Below are 21,637 nucleotides of genomic sequence, written 5' to 3'. Positions count from 1 at the left end.
ATGCACTTTGTTTTAGAGGGGGGAGAACAAGAAAAAAAAAATCTCCCCCTCTCTGCCCAGCGCCCCTTCAGTGAAGCAGCAGGAGGCGCTGCACAGAGAGGGGGAGAACTTTCCCCCTCTTGTTTTCCCGCTCTAAAACAAGGTGCCGTTCAGGCGGCTACCTTGGAAGCCTGGAGAGCGAGAGGGGTCGGTGTGCACTGACCCCTCTCGCTCTCCAGGCTTCAGGTTCCTTTCGACCTGCTCTTTGGGGCAGGCGGGGGGAAGCCCACCACCAGCCCCAAAGAGCAGGTCAGGGAGCAGTGGAAAAGCGCAGCGGAGAGGCTCCTGCCATAGCCGTGCGTCACCTCTCCAGCCGGGAGAGGGTCGCGGGGCTATGGCGTCTTCGCTCCCTAGGACGCACACGCATTTCCCCTTCATTTTTGAAGGGGAAAAAGTGCATCCTATAGAGCGAAAAATACGGTATTTCTTGCTTCCACCACTAGCAGTGACAGCAGCCTTCATTTACTCTGCTCTCCCTTCCAACATGCAAAATCAGGAGTTGAAAGGGGGAGTGCAGGAAAGGGCTTGCAATTCTCCCACTTTCTTTGGAGGTGCAAAGGAAAGCCCTTTACGATCCTCCTCCTTCTCCTGTGTGCCACGGATGATGGAGGGGCAAAGGAGAAGGCAGGATTACAAATAGTATTCAACGCCTCCCTCAGCTTCTTTCTATTTCCTATGTCCCAGTGTGTACCTTTTAACATGTACACATTGGGAAACCTTTGCTTAAGTAATGAGATAATATCAGATCCTCAGGCTTCGAAAATAACTCATCCTCTTAAAGCATGCTTACTGGTGAAACATGGATTCTAACTTGTGTTAATGAATACAGAAATGCAAGCTCATTATTATTTTGGATTGATACAGCGTACACTGGTGGCATAAGATAATATGTGCTCTAGCATAAACTTGCTTCAGTTCTGTATTCAGTGCTGTTAAACCATTGTATTTGGACTGATAATTCTATCACTAGGACATTCTGTGCTACAGCATTCCAGATTTAGATGTCTGCTATAACTATCTCTCCCACAGTGGGTCTAGGCACTATTATTATAGAGAGATCCTACCTGTCGAAGGCTTTGTTTTAAAGGGAACGGAAATCGTGTTCTACCTGACCTATAAATACATCATGTTTCTTTAGGGATGCTTGGCATTTGTTGAAGGATGGAAGCCAGCTTGAGTAAACCTTTTGAGAAAGAATGCAGGATATCAATGATAAAAAAGAAACACAAATTGGGTCAAAGTAGACATGACAATAATTGTGTGAATGGGATTAATCTGGAATATTTATTTTGTTATGTTTCCCCTAGGATTTTGTCCTATAGGCAGGTCTTATGTTTCCCCAAACCTGTCCATGTGCCATTGATCTTAAATTGTTCAAGATACTGTACTTAAAGTATGGAAAGTACTGTATTGATTGACAGCTTATTTTTCTAGTGTAATGTTAATAAATTGACAGCCAAGCATGTCTACTCAGAAGCACCACTGTGCTCAACTGGACTTACTCCCAAGTAAGCAGGTGTAGGATTGCAGCCTTGCGCGCTGCTTCTCCTGCATTATCCCTGTTGCTTCTCTTCACTTTCCTCAAAATGTGAAATCCTTGCGTCTAATAGAAAAATACCGGTATATCTACTGGCAGGACTGAGCAAAGCTGAGCATATGGGAGTTCAGCCAAAGTAATAGGGGAGCGCGGGTACAAAAGGCGAGGCAAAACGGCAGTGTGTGTGTGTGCCACTGACTCCGCCCAAGCTTAGGCTTCCTGGTAATTATGCAATGATACCTTTTAATTCTAGAGGATACCCCGAATCTGGTAACAAAACACCGAGCATCAGGGCCGTCTCTGGTTGCAGAATCGCCGGCGATGGAAACATGCCCTTGTGATGCATCCATTGCATTGGCGAGATACGTGTTTGGTCCGGACTCGGGAGGGACAGAGAGAGCACGAAACTAAGGAATGGGGGTTCCAGATTCGACGGGGAGCCATAGGCGCGTGGGCAAACTTTGCCTTGGCCCCCTTTCCCCTGAGAATCGCACCTCCCCTCTCCTCGCAACCAGCCCCTCCCCAGCCTCGGTTTCCCCACCGGCGCCTGTTCCTAAGCGCTACGTGACAACCGCCCCCCCCCCCAGTCCCTATTCCTTTCACACACATCGGGGCTGCGTGAGCGGAGAGCTGATATTGCTGAGAGGCACCTTTCTCTCTCCCCCCCTCCCCCACACCCCACCCCTTTCGCTTTCTTTCTCCTTCTTCGCCAGCGTCTCTCTCTCTCTCTCTCTCTCTCTTCGCCCTTTCCTTTCGGACTTGCCTATATTTGGCGCGCCCGGAAACCGCCTGCGGGGGCTGCATCTCTCTCCCTCTCTCTCTTTCTCTTTCCCGCCCTCCCCCTCCCGCGCGGCTTTTGTGAGTGACACCAGCTCACATCGAGGAGGAGGAGGAGGGGAAGGCAAGAAGAAAGAGCGCGGAGGGGGCCCGGCAGGAGCGCGAGTGAGCCGCCACGGATTTTCCTCCGCGCGCAAAGAGAGAGGAGAACGAGAGGCTCCCCGGCTCATCCGAACAGGTAATTCCAGAGCAGCTGGCGAGGGGCGGGGAGGGGCGAAGCGAGCCAGCCGTCTGTGGGGAGGCGGGTTGCCCCCGTCGCAGGCAAGGGGTGGGCAGGGCGGAGGGGAGGGGAGCAGGGGGGGGTTTGGAGGGAGATGCGGGGAAGGGGCTGGCTGGGCGTGTGACAGACCCCCGCAGAGAGCGGCCTTGCCGCAGCCCCTCTGCTTGGGCGTGGGAGGCCGGAGGGGGCGGGAATCCGGAGCGAGCTACTGAGGGGGATTGATTTGGCGCGCTCTCGTGTGTGTGTGTGTGTGTGTGTGTGTGTGTGTGTGTTGAAGGGCTAATCTGGGTCACCGTCTCTCTCCCTCGTTTCCCTCCTCCCCCCACCCGTGGAGAGCCGTGGCCTGCAGCTTCGAGGGGCCCGGTCGACTCTAAGGAACCAACCTGGAGGTTTTGCGCCCCCCCTTCTCCAGGATCGCATCTCGGTGTGGGTGTGACTAGCGGCCGGCTCTTTATTCAGGGCAAAACGCCACAGCTCTTAACCGTGTTGTCAATGGGCACCTGGCATGCCTCCCGGAGGGGGGTGGCGGGGGAGGACGATTGTTTCCCCATCGTGGGCTTTGACCTGCGCTGGTTCTGCAGCTCAGGCCTCAGGGACGTGGCTTGTTTCTTGCGCGCTGCTGTGATTTTGTTTCCATAGCCGCGCACAGCAGCGGGGAGAGAAAACGCGTGGGCTTCTGTTGGCCTTTGAGTCGTTGGGCTTCGCCTTTTGGACACCCGGGGTTGGTGCAGGGTGGCAACCTGACCGCGGCATTGCTAGGTCTGTGACTGATGCGTGCCTGCCTCCGTGTCTTATTTCACGCCTTTTAAGGCAACCACCTGGCTGTTTGCAGTGCTTAGGTTTCTGTTAAGGGATGCTCGTAATGGCTCACTTCGCCTAATTCTGTTTAGGGACAACACTGGGCTCTCAATAAGCTGTGAATCATCTAGGGCACAGGGTGGCAATGGGGCACTTGTGGGCGTGGCAGATTCCCGCAAGGTGTCATCCTTCGCTTCTCCCCTGCTGAAAGAAAACCTCTTTTAACCACTGGATGGCTCGCCCCCCCCAGCCTAACCACAGCGTGGGTGATGATTTGGGGAAGGTTTACAGCTGGGTGTTTTAGGGGAAATATATATGATTTTCTGTGGAGTGTCCAGAATAATCCCAAGAGTGCAAATATAGATAATTTTTAAAATGTAATTTTATGAGCTGCAGGGATTGTTTGCAGGAATAGGATAGTGAGTCAGGTTCATTTGTTTGCAAATTAGATTCAGTTTTGGAGAAAGAATTTCTGTAGTGACTTCTATTAACATGATAGTATATTACAGGAAAGCCTTTGTTAGAGGAAAAACGACACACAGTTATAAATAAAGCTTTGTTTAAGTCACCACAAGAAAAAGCAGGAGTGCTAGGTGATGTGATTCATTTTTCTATTAAATTACAAGAATTTATTTACTGTACTTGCATCCATTTTTTCTCCCTAATATAAAGCCAATCATCCAAATTGTGGAGAACACTGAGTTAATTCAGCTCCTTATAAAACTGCTTAATATCACATATAACCACATGGACTTCGCTTGCAAACATGTTTTTTAATCAATAAAGGGAAACTAAATTAAATTGTACTTTTAAATATTTGCTTCAGAACTTTAAAGTAAAGATTTAATAGAATAGGATAGTATATACTTTTGAAATGTAAGTATTTTCCTTATAGAAGTAAACAAAATAAAGTTCGTTCCAATGTCTGTAGAATGGTCATCAGAGGACTTGTGGTTCATTCACTCCTTCCTTGAGTGCTTCTCTAAAGGATGTGTTGTCAATGCTGGCACATGAATAAAAGATGTTCTCTTAATTAAATAAAAATGAAAAGGGGCTGTGCATTATTCACTACGGCACTAAGGCTAATGCATTACTGGCCTTGGGTGTCTAGCGTGGACCGTGGTTCTAGCAGCAGTGAAAGGATATACCTAAGGGACAACACCATTCCATATATATTATATATAGCCAATTGGAGTAGTCTTAGTTGATTGCTGGTTCAAATCAAGCTTTTGTAATAGAGCATAACGGAAGATTCAAAGCCCTGATTATTAGGTACTGAAGGTGTTGTGCCATTTGGAAAATAATTGTGAATGATAGGAGCAGATTAGGTAATATAAGAACATAATAATAGGCCAGCTGCATCAGACCAAAGACATAATAATAATAATTTTATTATTTATACCCTGCCTATCTGGTTGAGTTTCCTTGGCCACTCTGGGCAGTTTACAGCAGTGGCGTAGCGTGGGTTGTCAGCACCCGGGGCAAGGCAAGTAATTTGCGCCCCCTAACCCGTGGATTTGCGCCCCCTAACCCGTGGATTTGCGCCCCTAACCCTAACCCCCAGATGATGCGCCCGGTGCGGCGGCCCCCCCTGCACCCCCCACGCTACGCCACTGGTTTACAGCATATCTAATCCTGTTCTCACAGTGGCCAGCCATGTGAGAAGCCCTCAAGGAGGTCCTGAGCTCAATAGTACTTCTGTCATGATCCCCAGCAACTGAGGCGCGTGCCCTTGACACTTGACTATTGCCATCATGACTAGTAGCCATTGACAGCCTCGGCCTCTGTGATTGTGTCTTAATTCCCTTTTAAAGCTTTCCAGGCTTTTCCATCACTACATCTTGTGGTAGCAACTTCCACAGCTCACCTGTGCACTGAGTGAGGAATCGCTTCCTTTTACCAGCACTTACCTTCATTAAATGGCCCTGCGTTCTAGAATAATGAGGGAGAGGGAGGGAAATGGTCTGTTCAGTTTTTACATACAGTGCATAATTTTCCGTACCTCTGCCGTGTTCCCCCTTTCTCATCTTTTCTTTCCTAAGCTACAAAGTCTCAAGGTTTGTAACCTTAGCTCATGGGGGAGTTGCATCACTCTGGCTGCCTTTTTCTTCACCTTCTCCATCTGCAAAGGCCTTTCTGAAGTTCAGTGTCCAGAACCGCACACAGTATTCTGAGTCTGGATGCACCATAGATTGGTGCAAAGGCATCATTAGTTTGGAATGGATAAGAAGCTGAAGTGGGGAAGCCTTGACATGATGGGAGAATTGACAAACACAGGTTATTTCCAGGCAATGAGCATTTGCTGTAGTTCGTTCGTGGGAAGCTTAGATGACCATAGGACAAAGCAAGTGTTATCTTACAATTTCCAAGGCATATCACCCATCGCATTCCTCTTCTTAAAAAGTCTGAGGGAAATGGGTTATGCAAAACCTCCCAATCAACTAAAATTTAATAATAATAATAATAATAATAATAATAATAATAATAATAATAATAATACTTTTATTATTTATATCCCAGCCACTCTGGGCGGCTCCCAGCAGAACACAAAAAACAGAATAAAACTACAAATATTAAAAACTTCCCTAAACAGGGCTGCCTTCAGATGTCTTCTAAAAGTCAGATAGTTGTTTATTTCCTTGACATCTGGTGGGAAGGCGTTCCGCAGGGTGGGCACCACTACTGAGAAGGCCCTCTGCCTGGTTCCCTGTAACCTCACTTCTCGCAGTGAGGGAACCACCACAAGGCCCTCGGCGCTGAACCTCAGTGTTTGGGTAGAACAATGAGGGTGGAGATACGCCTAAGGTATACAGGACCGAGGCCGTTTAGGGCTTTAAAGGTCAGCGCCAACACTTAGAATTGTGCTCGGAAGCGTACTGGGAGCCAGTATAGGTCTTTAAGGACCAGTGTAATATAGTCTTGGTGATTGAAACCCACCTGAAAATACTGGCAGTCTGCAAGTGCCCACTATGGCTTCCTTTGTTGCTCTTTGGAATATTCTTCATTCTTTTGCAATAGGCTCCTGGAACATAGGATACCCTCGTTCTCTTCCTGGATGTACAACTGTCTCAGTTCAAGGCCATCGGCAACTTGCTTTTCGTTTATTTCCTTATGTATACAATTAGTTATACTGAGGTAATTATTTTGAGTGCCTCTTCTATTGACACACATTTTAATTGAGATCTGACTACTTTTCCCCCAACCTGATTCGTCACTATTGTTTACTTTGTGCTGAGCAAAATCTAGCCATCCCACTTTCCTTGGAAATAGTAGTGAGTGTGGAGGTTGCTGGATTTGAACAGGATATTTTAGTCTGTTTCTCTTCAAGGAGAAAGATGCAGTTGCCATGAAATGTACTCTGCCTCTTTACACTAGTTGTTCTGGGATTCTGGAATAACTTGTTGGATTGTCCAGCAATATGGAATGAACTGTGAAATCTACAGGACTAGGGACAAGTAATTGTGGTAGTCCTAGAAGTAATGTAAGATGTATATGTAGAAGATAAATATCATTATTTGGTGGCAAATTGTGTATATATAGGAGAGGTGTCTCAATGCTTGAAAGAAGCAGTTTTAAGCTGGAACAGGTGTTCTGCTGATGTTTTTAGACAAAAGATCATTAGCCCGTTTTTCCATATATGATGAAAAATAATTATAATAATTAATCATTGCTGGAATACTATTCAAAATCTTTTTTAAAATTCTTAATTGTCTTCAATTCAATTAGATTTTCAAATGGACATTAGATTTACCAGTCGTTCTTCTTTGATCTGGTCACTTAAGTTTAGTATCCATGGTATAACATATACATGTATATGTTCCCATTATTAGAGTTCAGCAGGGCAATTTGCTTGCTTCCAGTAATTGGACTAGTGGCATGTAATTAAATGGATTACAAGCCTTTCAGAATGCTTAATTACAAGAAAAGGTCTGAGCTTAATGCATGGGAGGGAAAGGGTACGCTAAACTCTGCATGGCCATTGGTGGAGAAGATACTTAAAATGTTACACTTCGTTGGTTGCAAAGAGAAAATAAAAAGCAGCATTATACATCAGGTGCATGGACTAGCAAAGTTGGTTGCCTTGGAAACTTTAAGTCAATCATTCTAACAGAGACTGACAATCTGGTTGCTACAGTACGAGAAGTTATTATTCCTAAGTGTAAAAAAGCAAGCACTTCCATATGAATGCATTTACAAGGAATTGCTGTTCAAAAACAGAAGTGCCCATCACCTGCGGCAAACCACGTGGTTTGCAGTGTGTGGGCGCACTCATGCATGCACAGGTGGATGGAGATTTCCGTTTAGTGGCTGTTCATTCACGAAGACTAATGGGACTAGCAAGAAAATGAAAACAACTCCTGTCACACTAAAACAGCGATGACAGGGTTGGTCACCTTTAACAGAGCTGGACTTCCTATTTCCCTGCTATCTTTGCTGATGGGGCATCCCTTGGAAGCACTGTTTCAGCGAGTCAGTACTGTAGAAAAATTATGCTCTCTTGAAAACAAGAGAGTTGGAAAAGAGTTTTTAAAAATACAATTGATTTGAATTTAATTTGATTCCTAAAATAACTATGAACTATGGGCCACTGTGCCTCAACTCTCCCATTTCTGGTTTAAAGATTAATCCAGCATCCTTCCTAAACAGAGATGGAAGAGTAACCATAGCCAACATGCAGCCAGGTCAGGGGCAGAAGTGCTGTTCCATTTTCTGAGCGGAAGACCCTATGGTGGGATGGCATGTATTCCACTGGGGGTCCTTGGTACACTCATGGAAAACACTCTGGGCATAAATATCCTGGTGAAGGTGTTCTGCCAGTGGCAGATCCTAAAATGTGGCATTTGGGGTGTGTGCACGTTGTGGGAGTCCATGGAACCAGAGGACGCTAAGCCTCTTCTTTCCCCCTACCCAAACAACCCTTGAAACTACATCAGCCCTGGAAATGGCATAACTCATTTCCTCCCATTGCAGTTAATGGGTGGAGGGGTGGAAAGAAGAAAAGAAGAAGCAACAGCAGTTACTTGGCCAGGTTTTGGACGTGGCGGTTGCTCTGCTATGGGTTCTCCCCACATACACTCTCACAATAGCATTTCCCTGTTAATGTGTTTAGGGTGGCAGCCTTAGGGCTTAATTCTTGCTGTGCCACTTCTTCAGCTGAAAAGACTTAAGGGCTGTATCCAACTAACCCATTGCAGTAGTGGAAGCCTGTACAAGGATTCCTACTATTGCAATGGGACTCTTCCCCCCCCCCCACTCCTCAAACCTGCTCTGGAGGAGAGAGGGGAATGTTAGATAAGCAGAACTGCTTGCACTGCACTGATGGAACAATCTACTTAGTGCTATGATGACATCTCAGTATGATTGTCTTATTTTGTAATTTTTTTAAAAAAAGTAAGAGTTCTAGTATTGCATATTTGACGATGCTTAGAGACTAACATGTCTAGGTGGGATCCTTCACTTAGTAGGCTAAAGTGTTCACCACCTTACATAAAAAAATGTGAAATGTGTGAAATAAGTTACAGAGGTTATAGTACTTGGTCAAGGCGGGATATTTGATTGTTTCTATGTTATATAAGAGAAATCAAATGTTAACTGTTGAAATCCTTTTTTAAAAAAAAGCAACAACAGCCAAATATATTTGTAACATGATATAAAAAAAACCACAGAAGCTTTTATGATAGTACCTGTTAACTGCATGAAGGAGATACAGTTCTCTGAAATTCACACATGAAATGAAACAGCTAATATTATTTGTGTCTGTCTTTAGCTTTTCCAGAATGGCAGAAATGGCTTTGATTGAGAGGTTGGAGAATGCTGTGGTTCGGCTTGAATCTCTGCTATCAGATTCACACAGGCTTGCTGGGATGGAATGTGGAACTGTCAATGGCGTCAATGGAGGTATGGTTCCGTCTTTCAAGAAGCCGTATTCATAATTTCGAATGTTAGGAACTGAACTACTAAATGCCATGTGCTGGTAGCATTTGTTCTAAAAGAAGCTGGATGATTCCCAACCGCCCCCACCCAGCTCTTAAATTAGCAATAAGGAATATTTTGTGGGCTCAGACAGAAAATGGCCGATGTCAGCTTTAATTATAATTATAATTTAATGGACCACAGAAAAGATTTTTCTATTAAATGTGTTGTCGATGGATTGCATTTAGCAGTGTCCCTTATACTAACAGAAGGCTCTTTGAGTTAGCAGAGACATCCATCAGTGGAATAGAAAGGCAGGCAATTTTTGATGGTAGCCTCTCCTCCAGTGGTCTCCAGCCAGCTCCAAAATCATCTTCAGGGGGGAACCCATTGGATCACCATGGGGACTGTAGGATGGGAGAGGGAATTGGGAAAACTGGCCTCCCCAGTCCATTGACAGAAGTCTCCACTAGATCAAAGAGTCTTCTGTCACCATGAGGTACACCATTCGATACAACCCAGTGTTTCAAGTGTCTATTGATCTTTCAGTGTTACTGTTTCGATTGTTGTTGTTTTTTATAATGAATAACTGCTGAATCAGATAGAAATTAGCAGAAGAGATACTGGTTCTATTTTCTAACTTCCTGAGATTTGTTCTGTACAGTGTGTTCTGTTTGTGTTTAATGTTGCATACAAATGTAAGCCTCGTTATTATTTACTTTTATTTGTTTTGCTTATTCTGACTTACCACAGCAATACATTGGTTCAAAAGTTATTATAACTATCTCCACATGCATTGATATGATGCTGTAAGCAATATTTTAGTGCAATTTTCACAGCATTCATTCATTTGCCTTATCATAACAGTTTGTGAATGCACAGATAAATGTTTCAAAATGTCTTTGTTCGCTTTTTAAAGGGGAGACACAAGAAATAACCTGGAAGTAACCCTGGGCTTAGAGCCAGGCCTGAGAGTTTTTAGCATTTCCTAACAGACCTCCTGCTCTGACTGTTACCCATGCAGCTCCCCTTAAATTGCACAAGTCACAGTCTCACTGCTGCAATCCAGCACTCCTACCTCTCAAAACCAATCTAGATCTATTAGCATATGTTTATTTAACACATAGCCTTTAAATAATGCACTGGCATCATTACATGCACATAGCTGGAGGGGTTGATCATTACTAGAATCACAGCAGGCATGGAGTGGTAGAATTTAACCTTTTCCTTCCCTGTTCCCATCCTGAGGCAAATCCCTCTTATGAAGCCAGAATTTGGTGGTTAGGGGATTCTCCACTGGAACTGTGTTGTTTTTAACCCACCAGTGCCACAAACTTGTGGAGGTTTGGGTAACTTCATATTCTACCAGGCATCTCCAAATGTCAAGGATCTGGCTTATCAGTCTTTCCCCAAAATATATTAAAATTCTACCTTAGTTCATTTGGTTTCATATTATGATTTTGTTCTGTGAACTGCCCTGAGACCTCCAAGTATGTAAATTCAATAATAATAATAATAATAATAATAATAATAATAATTTAGCTGTACAAAAGTACATTTCTTCTTCAGTCACTCTACCCAAAAAAGGAAGAAGAGATGGAAATGAAATTATAACAAAAATAAGGAGATGACTGAGATGATAGGGAAACTGGAACCAGTGAAAAACAGACTGACAAGAAGAGGCATGAAAAGTCAAAGAGGAAAAGGAGTTCTGCTCAGCAAGTAAAAGGAAAAACAGAAGAAAAGAAAACATAAGTCTACACAGTATAGCGACTGTAGTAATTTAGAGACATTTCCTCACAAGAAGCATTGGGATGGGAGTTTAGAGATAATCCTGGGAAAAGGGGGTGAGGGGTGGAGCCTGACTAGCTGAAGAACCTTCAGTGGAAAACTTGTTGTAACTGATAATTAATAAAACCACCCGGTTAACCCCTTTCTCAAGATATTGAGCCTAAGCTTATTATATCTAGTGCATTCAGGCATCCAACTTGCTGGACTTATGCCAAAGACACTCAGCTGTGCTAAAGTAGAAGTAGGAATTAATGACAGAAGAATGTCAAAGAAGCAAAAGAACGAAGAGGAGAAGAAAAAGTGGCAGAATCTGTTAAGAAAGAGGAGAAAGCAAAGAGGGGAAAAGAGAATGTGATCAGCAGCGAGAAAGAAGGTCAAGAAGGAGAAATGTTTATGACATTTTTGGAACTGCTCAGTATCCTTGTTTTCTGTGACCTTGCCTCATATATGTGTGGTCATTTTTCACAAACCGGCATACAGCTCCAACCACCGAATTACCCTCTTTGGTTTACCTCATTCTGTTTCCCAAGGATTTGATGAAATACAGCGTCTTCCCTCTCTTACTTGAGTTAAAACTGGATTTAATTGCAGAACCACAGAGTGGTTTATCAGAATCTAAAACATGCTGTCATAAATCAAGAAGTTAGTCCTGAAAGTGGGAAGCAGAGTTGGTAGCTACCATTTGAACTCACCGTGAAGCCTGCCACTTGCTTTAAAAGAAAGAAACAAAACACACACAAAATGGAAATTGTTTTGTTCAACATGAAATACGGTACCTATAGAGGTAGATGATGCAAGGAAAGGCTATGCGAGAACATGCATTTGTCAAATGCATGGAAGCCCAGAAATTCTTTAAGCTTAAAGGAGGGAGAGAGAAAAGAATGATACAAAACAGACAGCCTGTTCACAGGTAATATTGAGAGTCTGCAAGTGAAAAGAATGGGAAGCCATTGGTTATTGTCATTTGTGTTTTTATATTGTAAGCCACCCTGTAATCTTCAGATGAAAATAATAATAATAATTGGCATCCTATTTCCTTTAAAAATGTGTTGGGGGTTGTTGGGTTGTTGTTGTTATTTTGATTGTGTATTTTGTGGTTTTATATTCTGATTTTATTCTGTGAACTGCCCTAAGACCTGCAGATATAGGGTGGTATATAAATTTAAACAAACAAACAAACATTTTACCCTCTCAAAATACTTTCTGTTTTACACTGGATCACACACGTTAGCATTCAAATACAGTTCACTCAAGACAGTACTCATGGTTATTAATCTAAGACTCCATTATGAGAAAAGCCCAGAAGGACACCTGTCTAATTTCCTGCACATTATGTTTGTTTAGCACATTTGTACCCTGCTCTTCACAGCCAAAGAGACTCCCATAGTGGCTTACATACAGTCAGTTAAAACAAGACAGGCCCTGCCTACAGACTTACTATCTAAAAAATGACACACAATGGAAAGGGGCCGTGTGGGGAAGAGGAATAAAGCAAACTCGGGCGCCGGTTCTTAAATAGTAGTTCTTATAATGATCAGCTGGCATAGAAACAGTTCAGGGGCAAAAGGCCTAAGTAGTTGATCTTTCCTAGTCTGCATCTGTATTGGAATTGTTTTAAATACGTTTTTATTTTATTTTTATTGCTTTCTGTTCTCCACCCTAAGCTCCTTTGGGAGAAAGGGCAGGAAATAAAGTTAATACATACATAAATTTGATAAAATGAATGACTAAATAAATAAATAAATGCCACAGGCCAGCACTCAAATCACATGCTGCTATTTTGGTTTCTGATGTAGAAATGCTTCTATGAAACATCTTCCAGTTGTGTTGGATTTTAATCTTAGATGTCAAAGCATTCAAAATGTATGAACCTTCTCAGCCAGATCTAGTGAAGTTCTGTTCTCCCGCAGATGTAGCACCGTATGTCGAAGCCTTTGATAGAATCCTAAAGGGGAGTGTAGCTGAGTTTCTGAGAAATAGCAAGATCCTTGATGGTGATGTGAAGACACATGTAAGTATTTCTCTTTTTACCATCTGATTGAATACGGCAACTGTGATTTTCTCAAAAAATAAAAAATAAATACAGGTCTGGCTCCATAAGCAAATTGTAGTGTTTATCGTTTATACATTTATTCTTATGGCAATGGCTGAGCCCAAAATCTTACTATTTCTCTCACGCTGCTAATTGCTGTCAGAAACATAGGGCTGTAGCCAATGCTAATAGATCCACTGAAGCATAACTAACTTAGGCACATTAATTTAAATGAGTCTTGTCTTCCGTAGTTTGATGCAACCCTTATTCTTATCATTGAACATACATTTAGAACCAAAAGGTTGTTTGGACTTAAGGTCCTCTTTTTTAAAAAGTAACTTGGGATCATTGTTTTGCTAAGTCAGAAGTATAGTCCACATTTGTTTGTTTTAAAAAAATACTGTAATATAAAAAACACATGAATAAAAGTTCACAATGTAGGAATAAACCATAGGTAAGAATGTAAGGGACGTAGGTGGCGCTGTGATCTAAACCACAGAGCCTAGGGCATGCCGATCAGAAGGTCGGCAGTTCGAATCCCTACAACGGCGAGAGCTCCGTTGTTCGGTCTCAGCTCCTGCCCACCTAGCAGTTCGAAAGCACGCCAAAGTGCAAGTAGATAAATAGGTACCACTCCGGAGGGAAGGTAAACGGCGTTTCCGTGCGCTGCTCTGGTTTGCCAGAAGCGGCTTAGTAATGCTGGCCACATGACCCGGAAGCTGTCTACGGACAAATGCTGGCTCCTTCGGCCTATAGAGCGAGATGAGCATGCAACCCCAGAGTCGTCCGCAACTGGACCTAACGGTCAGGGGTACCTTTACCTTTTAGGAATGTGTTATTATAGAAAATGACAAAAATAGAGAACTTGGCTGAACAATGCATAGAAAGTTAGAGGTTAGGGTTGAATAAGTTGGAGCTGCACTCCTGTTCATTGTTCAGTTCAGCAAGCCATGCTGCTCTGACCCTTACATATCAGAAACTCATGGGGTCGAGGGAAGCCAGTAGCTTCAGCACCATGGATAGCACCATGATTAGCAGCTATGGGCTCTCCCTCACTTTGCCTGAGTCCAAGCAGTTTTCTGCTTGTATCGTTCTTTCTAGGCACAGATCTGAGGTGTTTTGTGTTAGTCCCACAGCTTTCCGCCCTTTACCCCTGAATCGGAGCATCCAGCAACCTGTGAACAACCCGATTGTTGTCTGGTCCAATTTAGTGGTTGCAGGTGAACTGAAGCCTTATGAGTCTGTTCCTTAGACCCCCCTCTCGTAAGCTGCACCCCACCCCCAGTCTGAAGACTCTGGTTTCCAAAGGATGAAACCCCTAGCCTGAAAATATGAGCACGTCTTTGTCTTTCTGTGACTTCTCATCTGGCTTGCTCATTGATACCTCCTCCTCCTGCTACTGTTTTTGCTACTTAAATATTCAGCCTGACACCCAAATGTCAGACATAAAGGGAATGATAAAACATTAATAACTTTATTTATAATGATTATATACAACTTAATGTATGTATACACACACACACACACACACACACACACACACACACATCTCTAAGAGGTTTATGTAAATAATAATAATTATTTATTATTTATTATTTATTATTTATTATTTATTATTTATTATTTATTATTTATTATTTATTATTTATTATTTATTATTTATTATTTATTATTTATTATTTATTATTATTTATACCCCGCCCATCCGGCTGAGTTTCCTCAGCCACTCTGGGTGGCTCCCAATCAGTGTTAAAAACAGTACAGCGTTACATATTAAAAACTTCCCTGAACAGGGCTGCCTTAAGATGTCTTCTGAATGTCAGGTAATTATTTATCTCTTTGACATCTGATGGGAGGGCGTTCCACAGGGCGGGCGCCACTACCAAGAAGGCCCTCTGTCTGGTTCCCTGTAGCCTCACTTCTCGCAATGAGGGAACCGCCAGAAGGCCCTCGGCGCTGGATCTCAGTGTCCGGGCTGAAAACGATGGGGGTGGAGACGCTCCTTCAGGTATACAGGACCGAGGCCGTTTAGGGCTTTAAAGGTCAGCCCCAACACTTTGAATCGTGCTCGGAAACGTACTGGGAGCCAATGCAGATCTCTCAGAACCGGTGTTATGTGGTCCCGGCGGCCACTCCCAGTCACCAGTCTAGCTGCCGCATTCTGGATTAATTGCAGTTTCCGGGTCACCTTCAAAGGTAGCCCCACATAGAGCGCATTGCAGTAGTCCAAGCGTGAGATAACTAGAGCATGCACCACTCTGGCGAGGCAGTTCGCGGTCAGATAGGGTCTTAGCCTGCGTACCAGGTGGAGCTAGTAGACAGCTGCCCTGGACACAGAGTTAACCTGTGCCTCCATGGACAGCTGTGAGTCCAAAATGACTCCCAGGCTGCGCACCTGGTCCTTCAGGGGCACAGTTACCCCATTCAAGACCAGGGAATCCCCCACACCAACCCGCTCCCTGTCCCCCAAAAACAGTACTTCTGTCTTGTCAGGATTCAACCTCAATCTGTTAGCCGCCATCCATCCTCCAACCGCCTCCAGGCACTCACACAGGACCTTCACTGGTTCTGATTTAAAGGAGAGGTAGAGCTGGGTGTCATCTGCATACTGATGAACACCCAGTCCAAAGTCTAAACCCCCTGATGATCTCTCCCAGCGGCTTCATATAGATATTAAAAAGCATGGGGGAGAGGACAGAACCCTGAGGCACCCCACAAGTGAGAGCCCAGGGGTCTGAACACTCATCCCCCACCACCACTTTCTGGACACGGCCCAGGAGGAAGGAGCGGAACCACTGTATGACAGTGCCCCCAGCTCCCAGCCCCTCTAGACGGTCCAGAAGGATGTTATGGTCGATGGTGTCAAAGGCCGCTGAGAGATCCAGCAGAACTAGGAAACAGCTCTCACCTTTGTCCCTAGCCCGCCGGAGATCATCAACCAGCGCGACCAAGGCAGTTTCAGTCCCGTGGTGAGGCCTGAATCCCGATTGGAAGGGATCCAAATGGTCCGTTTCCTCCAGGCGTGCTTGGAGTTGTTCAGCAACCACCTGCTCAATCACCTTGCCCAAGAATGGCAGATTTGAGACTGGGCGATAGTTGGCCAAATTGGCCGGGTCTAAAGATGTTTTTTTAAGAAGCGGTTTAATGACCGCCTCTTTCAGCAGGTCTGGGAAGGCTCCCTCACAGAGGGAAGCATTCACCACCCCGCAGAGCCCATCGCCCAGCCCTTCTCGGCTCGCTTTTATCAGCCAGGATGGGCAAGGATCAAGGAGACAGTGGTCGGTTTCACTTGTCCAAGCAGCCTGTCCACATCCTCGGAGGTAACAGATTGGAATTGATCCCATGTAACAGGACCAGACAGAACTCTAGCACTCTCCCGCCCAGGCCCTGCTCCCATGGTGGAGTCTACCTCCTTCTGAATCTGAGCGATTTCCCATCGGAAGAAAGCCATTGCATCATGTTACCAAACTGAAAACCACGAAGAAAATACTTGACAATTCTATATAGGTACTCATGCACTGAGGTGTTGGAGGTCTCAGGGAAGGGGTAGAACCTCTGCTGAGGGACACATCATGCTCTTTCCTCACCTCAGCTGAGCAGCTTAATGAGCCACCCCCATTGTTTCTTGAGACAGCTACGGATGCCAACAGTTCAGGCACTAGGGCCCCGAGTGGATTTCAGAGAAATGAAAGGTTGCAATATTTCCTCACCCAACAGGAGAGCTGCTGTTCAGCAACCCAGCTATATCCAGCAACCCAGGATACTATAAGTTGCAAGGGACTTAAGCAGGTCATTCCTTGCCTTTCATGGTTTTTCGCATGCCCCTAGCAACTGATCCTCAACATTCTATGTTCCTTCAAGGGCACAGAGCATGCCTTCCTCATCTGGCTGTTATTTTTTGTGGGTTTTGCCTCCTATGGAGGTTTGTACTTGTGCATACTTCAGGGATCACCAGAACAGCTGCTCCCTCTTGGTTGGTTTCGGCTGGCCCTGTTTTGGCTCCAATCTTGTCAACACTCAGCTACCTGAGTTTGCTGTTAGCGGGAACAATAATAATTTACAGTCATGTTTATTGTACAAAGCTTAGACTTTAGTTTGTTCTTTTCATCGGAAAGACCCGGGTTCAAATTCCCACTCTGCCATAAAGCAAGCCAGCATCTCTCAGCCTTGCCAACTTTACACAAGGGGCTGTAAGGATAAATTAGGGCAGGGGAGAAGCATGTGTGCCGCTGTGAACTCCTTGAAGGAAAGGCAGGATTAAAAGATGATAATAAAATAATGCGTAAGTTAAGAAATAAACAGTTAACTGATATGAAACTTGAAATAGAGATCTTTTCCATTTCAACTCCCCCAGCATGCATTCTGATGCCAGCATCTGCGATGGATCTTACTTCCTCCCACGCTTCTGTAAAGGTTACATTGGAGAAAAAGTTACTACAAAGCAGGCAGTTCCTCAACACACTGGGTAATGTAGGTAGCATTAGATCTGCTCTACACAGGCAGAATAATGAGGTGGTAGGAGCCAGAGATGGTAGACTGTGCTGCAGCCATTCACGCTACAGGTGGGGAATGCTATTTGTTAGTGCTCTTGCATGGGGAGGGGGAAAATCATCCTCACTTAAAAGAAATAAAAACAACCTAGCATCCCAGAAAGATTCTAAAGTTTGATCGCTGACCTTTGTTGGTTAGCCACTGACACATTGCCAAAAAAGGAATAAAAATATACAGAATTTGTTTACACTAATGTAAATGCATAGTTGTAAATTTTGAAATAACCAGTGCTTTTTCCAGAAAAAAAAGGGGCCAGAACATACATCCCTCAGAAGACCCACCCCAGAGCCCAAAGAGGATATATTCAGGTTGGGGGGGGGGTCTCCTCACCAGCCAGAGACTTGTTGAGGCTGCTCACATGAGACAAGAGAAGGCATTAGCTGAGCAGCTGAACAAGACACCCCCTGCGCCTTTCCAGCTTGCCTGAGCCAGAGCTGGTTTTCCAGAACTCACAGCCAAGATAATCTCTGGCCTCTTCACAGCCTCAGCTTTTGTAGTTGGAGTCAGTCAGGGTCCCACCCTCCCAGGCCAGGCAGAAAAAGGCCTATAGAGCAGGGAGCAGGTCCTTCAGGATTTACAGCCAAGGTGGAAACAGCATCCTGGGGCTTAGGGCTTGTGGAGGAAAGAAGCAGCAGAAAAAGGGAGGTTTCTCTCCATACCACACTGACATTCAAGGACCTACAATGTTTCTCTCTCCACCCCCAGTACACATCAGTACAGATTTACACATCTCACAGGTAGTACACAGGTACTATTTATATATGATGAAAAGTCTTTCTCCATGATGACTGAAAACAAGTTTATCTTTTTTTCAGATTATTAGGCTGTTGTTGTTATTATTTATTAAATTTATAGTTGCATCTATGATGTGGTTGCAGCACATCTCATGTTGACTGGGAGGGAACTTTATTCAGAAACAATTTATCTGTGTTTGCACAGATAGTGTGAATCCACTTGCAATATAAAGCTTCCCTTAGGAAATTGTGAGAACTGCTGTAGATTTAAGGTTGAACTATAATGAATGGCTTGCTGTTGTTATAATTTCAGTACAAATCTAGCCGCTGGAGAATGCAGTTTTTCTTACTTTCATTCTAGTATCCTCATTATTGTATAGGCATAGCTGACATTCTGTAAAATAGAAATAGGTTTATGATATCCAGATTTGAACCATGTCTAGGGTAAGAAAGTTAATAGAGAAAGGCAAACAATGAATGGCTCATTTTGGCTGTTAGAAACAATTGGGGTGTGAGCATATCAACATAAAGCACTTTTAACTTTCAGGGATTTCAATGACACATACTTAACACTCTAATTGAAAACAGTGACACCTAAAAGTGAATAATTTTAGTTGAATTATGCCTCTGGAATGTAGCTTCCTCATTTACAATTCATTGGCAAAGTAATTGAATACCTTAGTTCAGCATGGGTGACGATCCTTATGAATATATATATATATATATATATATATATATATATAGATTTACTGTTGTATTCATTACAAGAGAGTACCTCAGTTACTACGTATTAATTATTGTTGTTAACATTTTTTTTATCTCTCAACCTTCCTCTAATGAACATGGGGCAGTTTAACATTTCTTCAACCCTTTTATCCTAGCAACAACCCTGTGAAGTGGTTTAGAAAAGTTGATTAGTCCAAGGTCACTCAGTAAGCTTTGTTGTTGAATAGGGACTAGAATACTAGAATCCAGGTCTCTGTTGATGAGTATTAATATAAAGTATATCTGTGCATATGGGACACGGGTGGCGCTGTGGGTTAAGCCACTGAGCCTAGGACTTGCCGATCAGAAGGTCGGTGGTTCGAATCCCCGTGATGGGGTGAGCTCCCGTTGCTCGGTCCCTGCTCCTGCCAACCTAGCAGTTCGAAAGCACATCAAAGTGCAAGTAGATAAATAGGTACCACTCCAGCGGGAAGGTAAATGGTGTTTCCGTGCGCTGCTCTGGTTCGCCAGAAGCGGCTTAGTCATGCTGGCCACATGACTTGGAAGCTGTATGCCTGCTCCCTTGGCCAATAAAGCGAGATGAACGCCGCAACCCCAGAGTCGGCCACGACTGGACCTAATGGTCAGGGGTCCCTTTACCTTTATATCTGTGCATGTTTGCTAATGTTTGTTATTAAGGGGAAAATAATAATTCATTTAAACAAAACAAAATGATAATGATAAAATGTTTATTAAAATGTTTATACTAATGATAAAATGTTTATTATTTATAAAAGATAATTATAATAGATAGTTTCCAAGTGTCATACTGTGTACATTTGACTTAGTTAACTTTTTCTGAGAGTTTACTGTCGTAATCTGCATTGTGAAATAGAGGCTACAAGATTTGGTGCTGCTCCAACATCTGTGCTTTAACAAGTCGGACAATGAATGTTTTTCTTCTACACATCTTATAGACCATGTGTCCTGTACATTATGATTGCAGCTGCTGCCTTGTTCACACAGAGAGAGTTGGAAAGAAGGTTGTATTTGGTTTCAGAAGACACCTGTTGCCTAGAAAACCCTCGCATACCTGAGTGACTAGGATAGTAATATGTGTGAAACTCGCAAGAAATCCTTAAATTATGCGTTGTCAAGGAACACATTTAGATTTCTTCACTGCGTTAATGCTAGAGTATCAGCACAAATAGAAGTAAGCAAGTGCTACATGTGGACTAATTTTTGGGAGGCTTTTGCAAGAATGCTGTGTATATGTTTTTGTTAAGAAAGACAAATATCTATGAGAAATGTCTGCTGCTGTGCCATGAGCATAAGAAGAACAGTAGTATTCAGAAGCATACTGCCTCCATCTGTGGATGCAGAGCATAGCCATCAGAGTTCAAAGCCACTGAAAGCCTTATTTATCCTCAATGAATTTGTCTAATGAACCATCCAAGTTGGTGGCCATCACTGCTGCGGGAGCAAATTCCATAGTTTAACTATGCAGTGTGTGAATAAGTCCTTTCTTTTGCCTCTTCTAAATCTTCCAACATTCAGCTTCATTGAATGTCCCTTCGATCATAGAATTGTAGAGTTGGAAGGGACCCTGAGGATCATCTAGTCCAACCCTTTCCAATGCAGGAATACGCAGCTGTCCCATACGGGGATTGAACCTACAACCTTGGCATTACGACGCTCTAACCAACTGGGCTATCCACACAGTTGAAACGCAATTCACTGTATGTGGTCTGCTTACCTCCATTGTAAGGCCAGTTCTTAGGCATAATCGCGGCTGGCTTTGATGATTTACCGTGACTGCTGTTTTCATAAACAATTCTACAAATAGCAAGATCAATGCAATTGTTTATTGTTTTTATAAAGAGTAAAATCAATAAAAATCCACAGTTCTAAATTAGTAACGAAGCTGCTAATGTGAACATTGTCACAATTGATCTTGCTTCACTGTTGCTGCCATTATTTGGCAACTTCGTGATCCATCAGCAAAGCACTCTGCTCACACGTGTGCCCATGTTGATCTGGCTGCATCCAAAGGCTGGACGCATTGCTAACAGTTGAGTCAGGGCATGATGTCATTATCCCAGAAGAGAAAGGACTTTGTATCTGCACTTTTGTGAGGAGCATTTTCTGGTGTTTGAAAGTAACCGTTAGAGAGTGCAGTTTCCATTGTAGGGCTGTATACAATGAGGGGGGAAATAATGATGCAGAAGGTCTTTTGAAAGCCCACAAAAGAACATAATGTGAAGCAAAATGTTGTGATTGAGAAGAAAAATAGCTAATTCTTGGGGCTTGGTGTTGTTCAAGTGATGCTTCAATGGACCACATTGAATATTCTAAGGCAGATGTTGTGGAACTACAATGACTACTAGTTCTAACAAGCATGGTGGGAGTTTTTGTCCATGGCCAATGGCCAGGGTTGATGGGAGTTTTTGTTCAGTGACTCCTGGAGGCCCAAAGGTTCC

The 21,637-nt window shown here is 43.7% G+C and overlaps 1 protein-coding gene across 3 annotated transcripts in view; it reads left to right on the top strand.

Annotated features, from left to right (window-relative positions):
- The first annotated feature begins 2,184 nt into the window (after positions 1-2,184).
- Positions 2,185-21,637, top strand: part of CAP2 (cyclase associated actin cytoskeleton regulatory protein 2) — a 40,416-nt gene continuing 20,963 nt past the window's right edge. Inside the window, exons 1-3 of one of the 3 annotated variants that reach the window (XM_081206472.1) lie at positions 2,185-2,591; positions 9,199-9,329; positions 13,046-13,146. In XM_081206472.1, coding sequence (XP_081062598.1) covers positions 9,209-9,329; positions 13,046-13,146 — 222 coding nt within the window. In that variant the 5' untranslated portion in view covers positions 2,185-2,591; positions 9,199-9,208. Of the gene's footprint in view, positions 2,592-9,196; positions 9,330-13,045; positions 13,147-20,230; positions 20,371-21,637 lie in introns of those variants that run through there. The other 2 variants (XM_081206474.1, XM_081206473.1) reach the window with 2 other exon arrangements.

The sequence above is a fragment of the Podarcis bocagei genome (assembly GCF_964188305.1).
Source record: "Podarcis bocagei genome assembly, chromosome: 8".
Taxonomy (NCBI): Eukaryota; Metazoa; Chordata; class Lepidosauria; order Squamata; family Lacertidae; genus Podarcis; species Podarcis bocagei.
The sequence above is the reverse complement of the archived record's forward strand: the minus strand, read 5'-3'. Positions and strand labels throughout refer to the sequence as shown.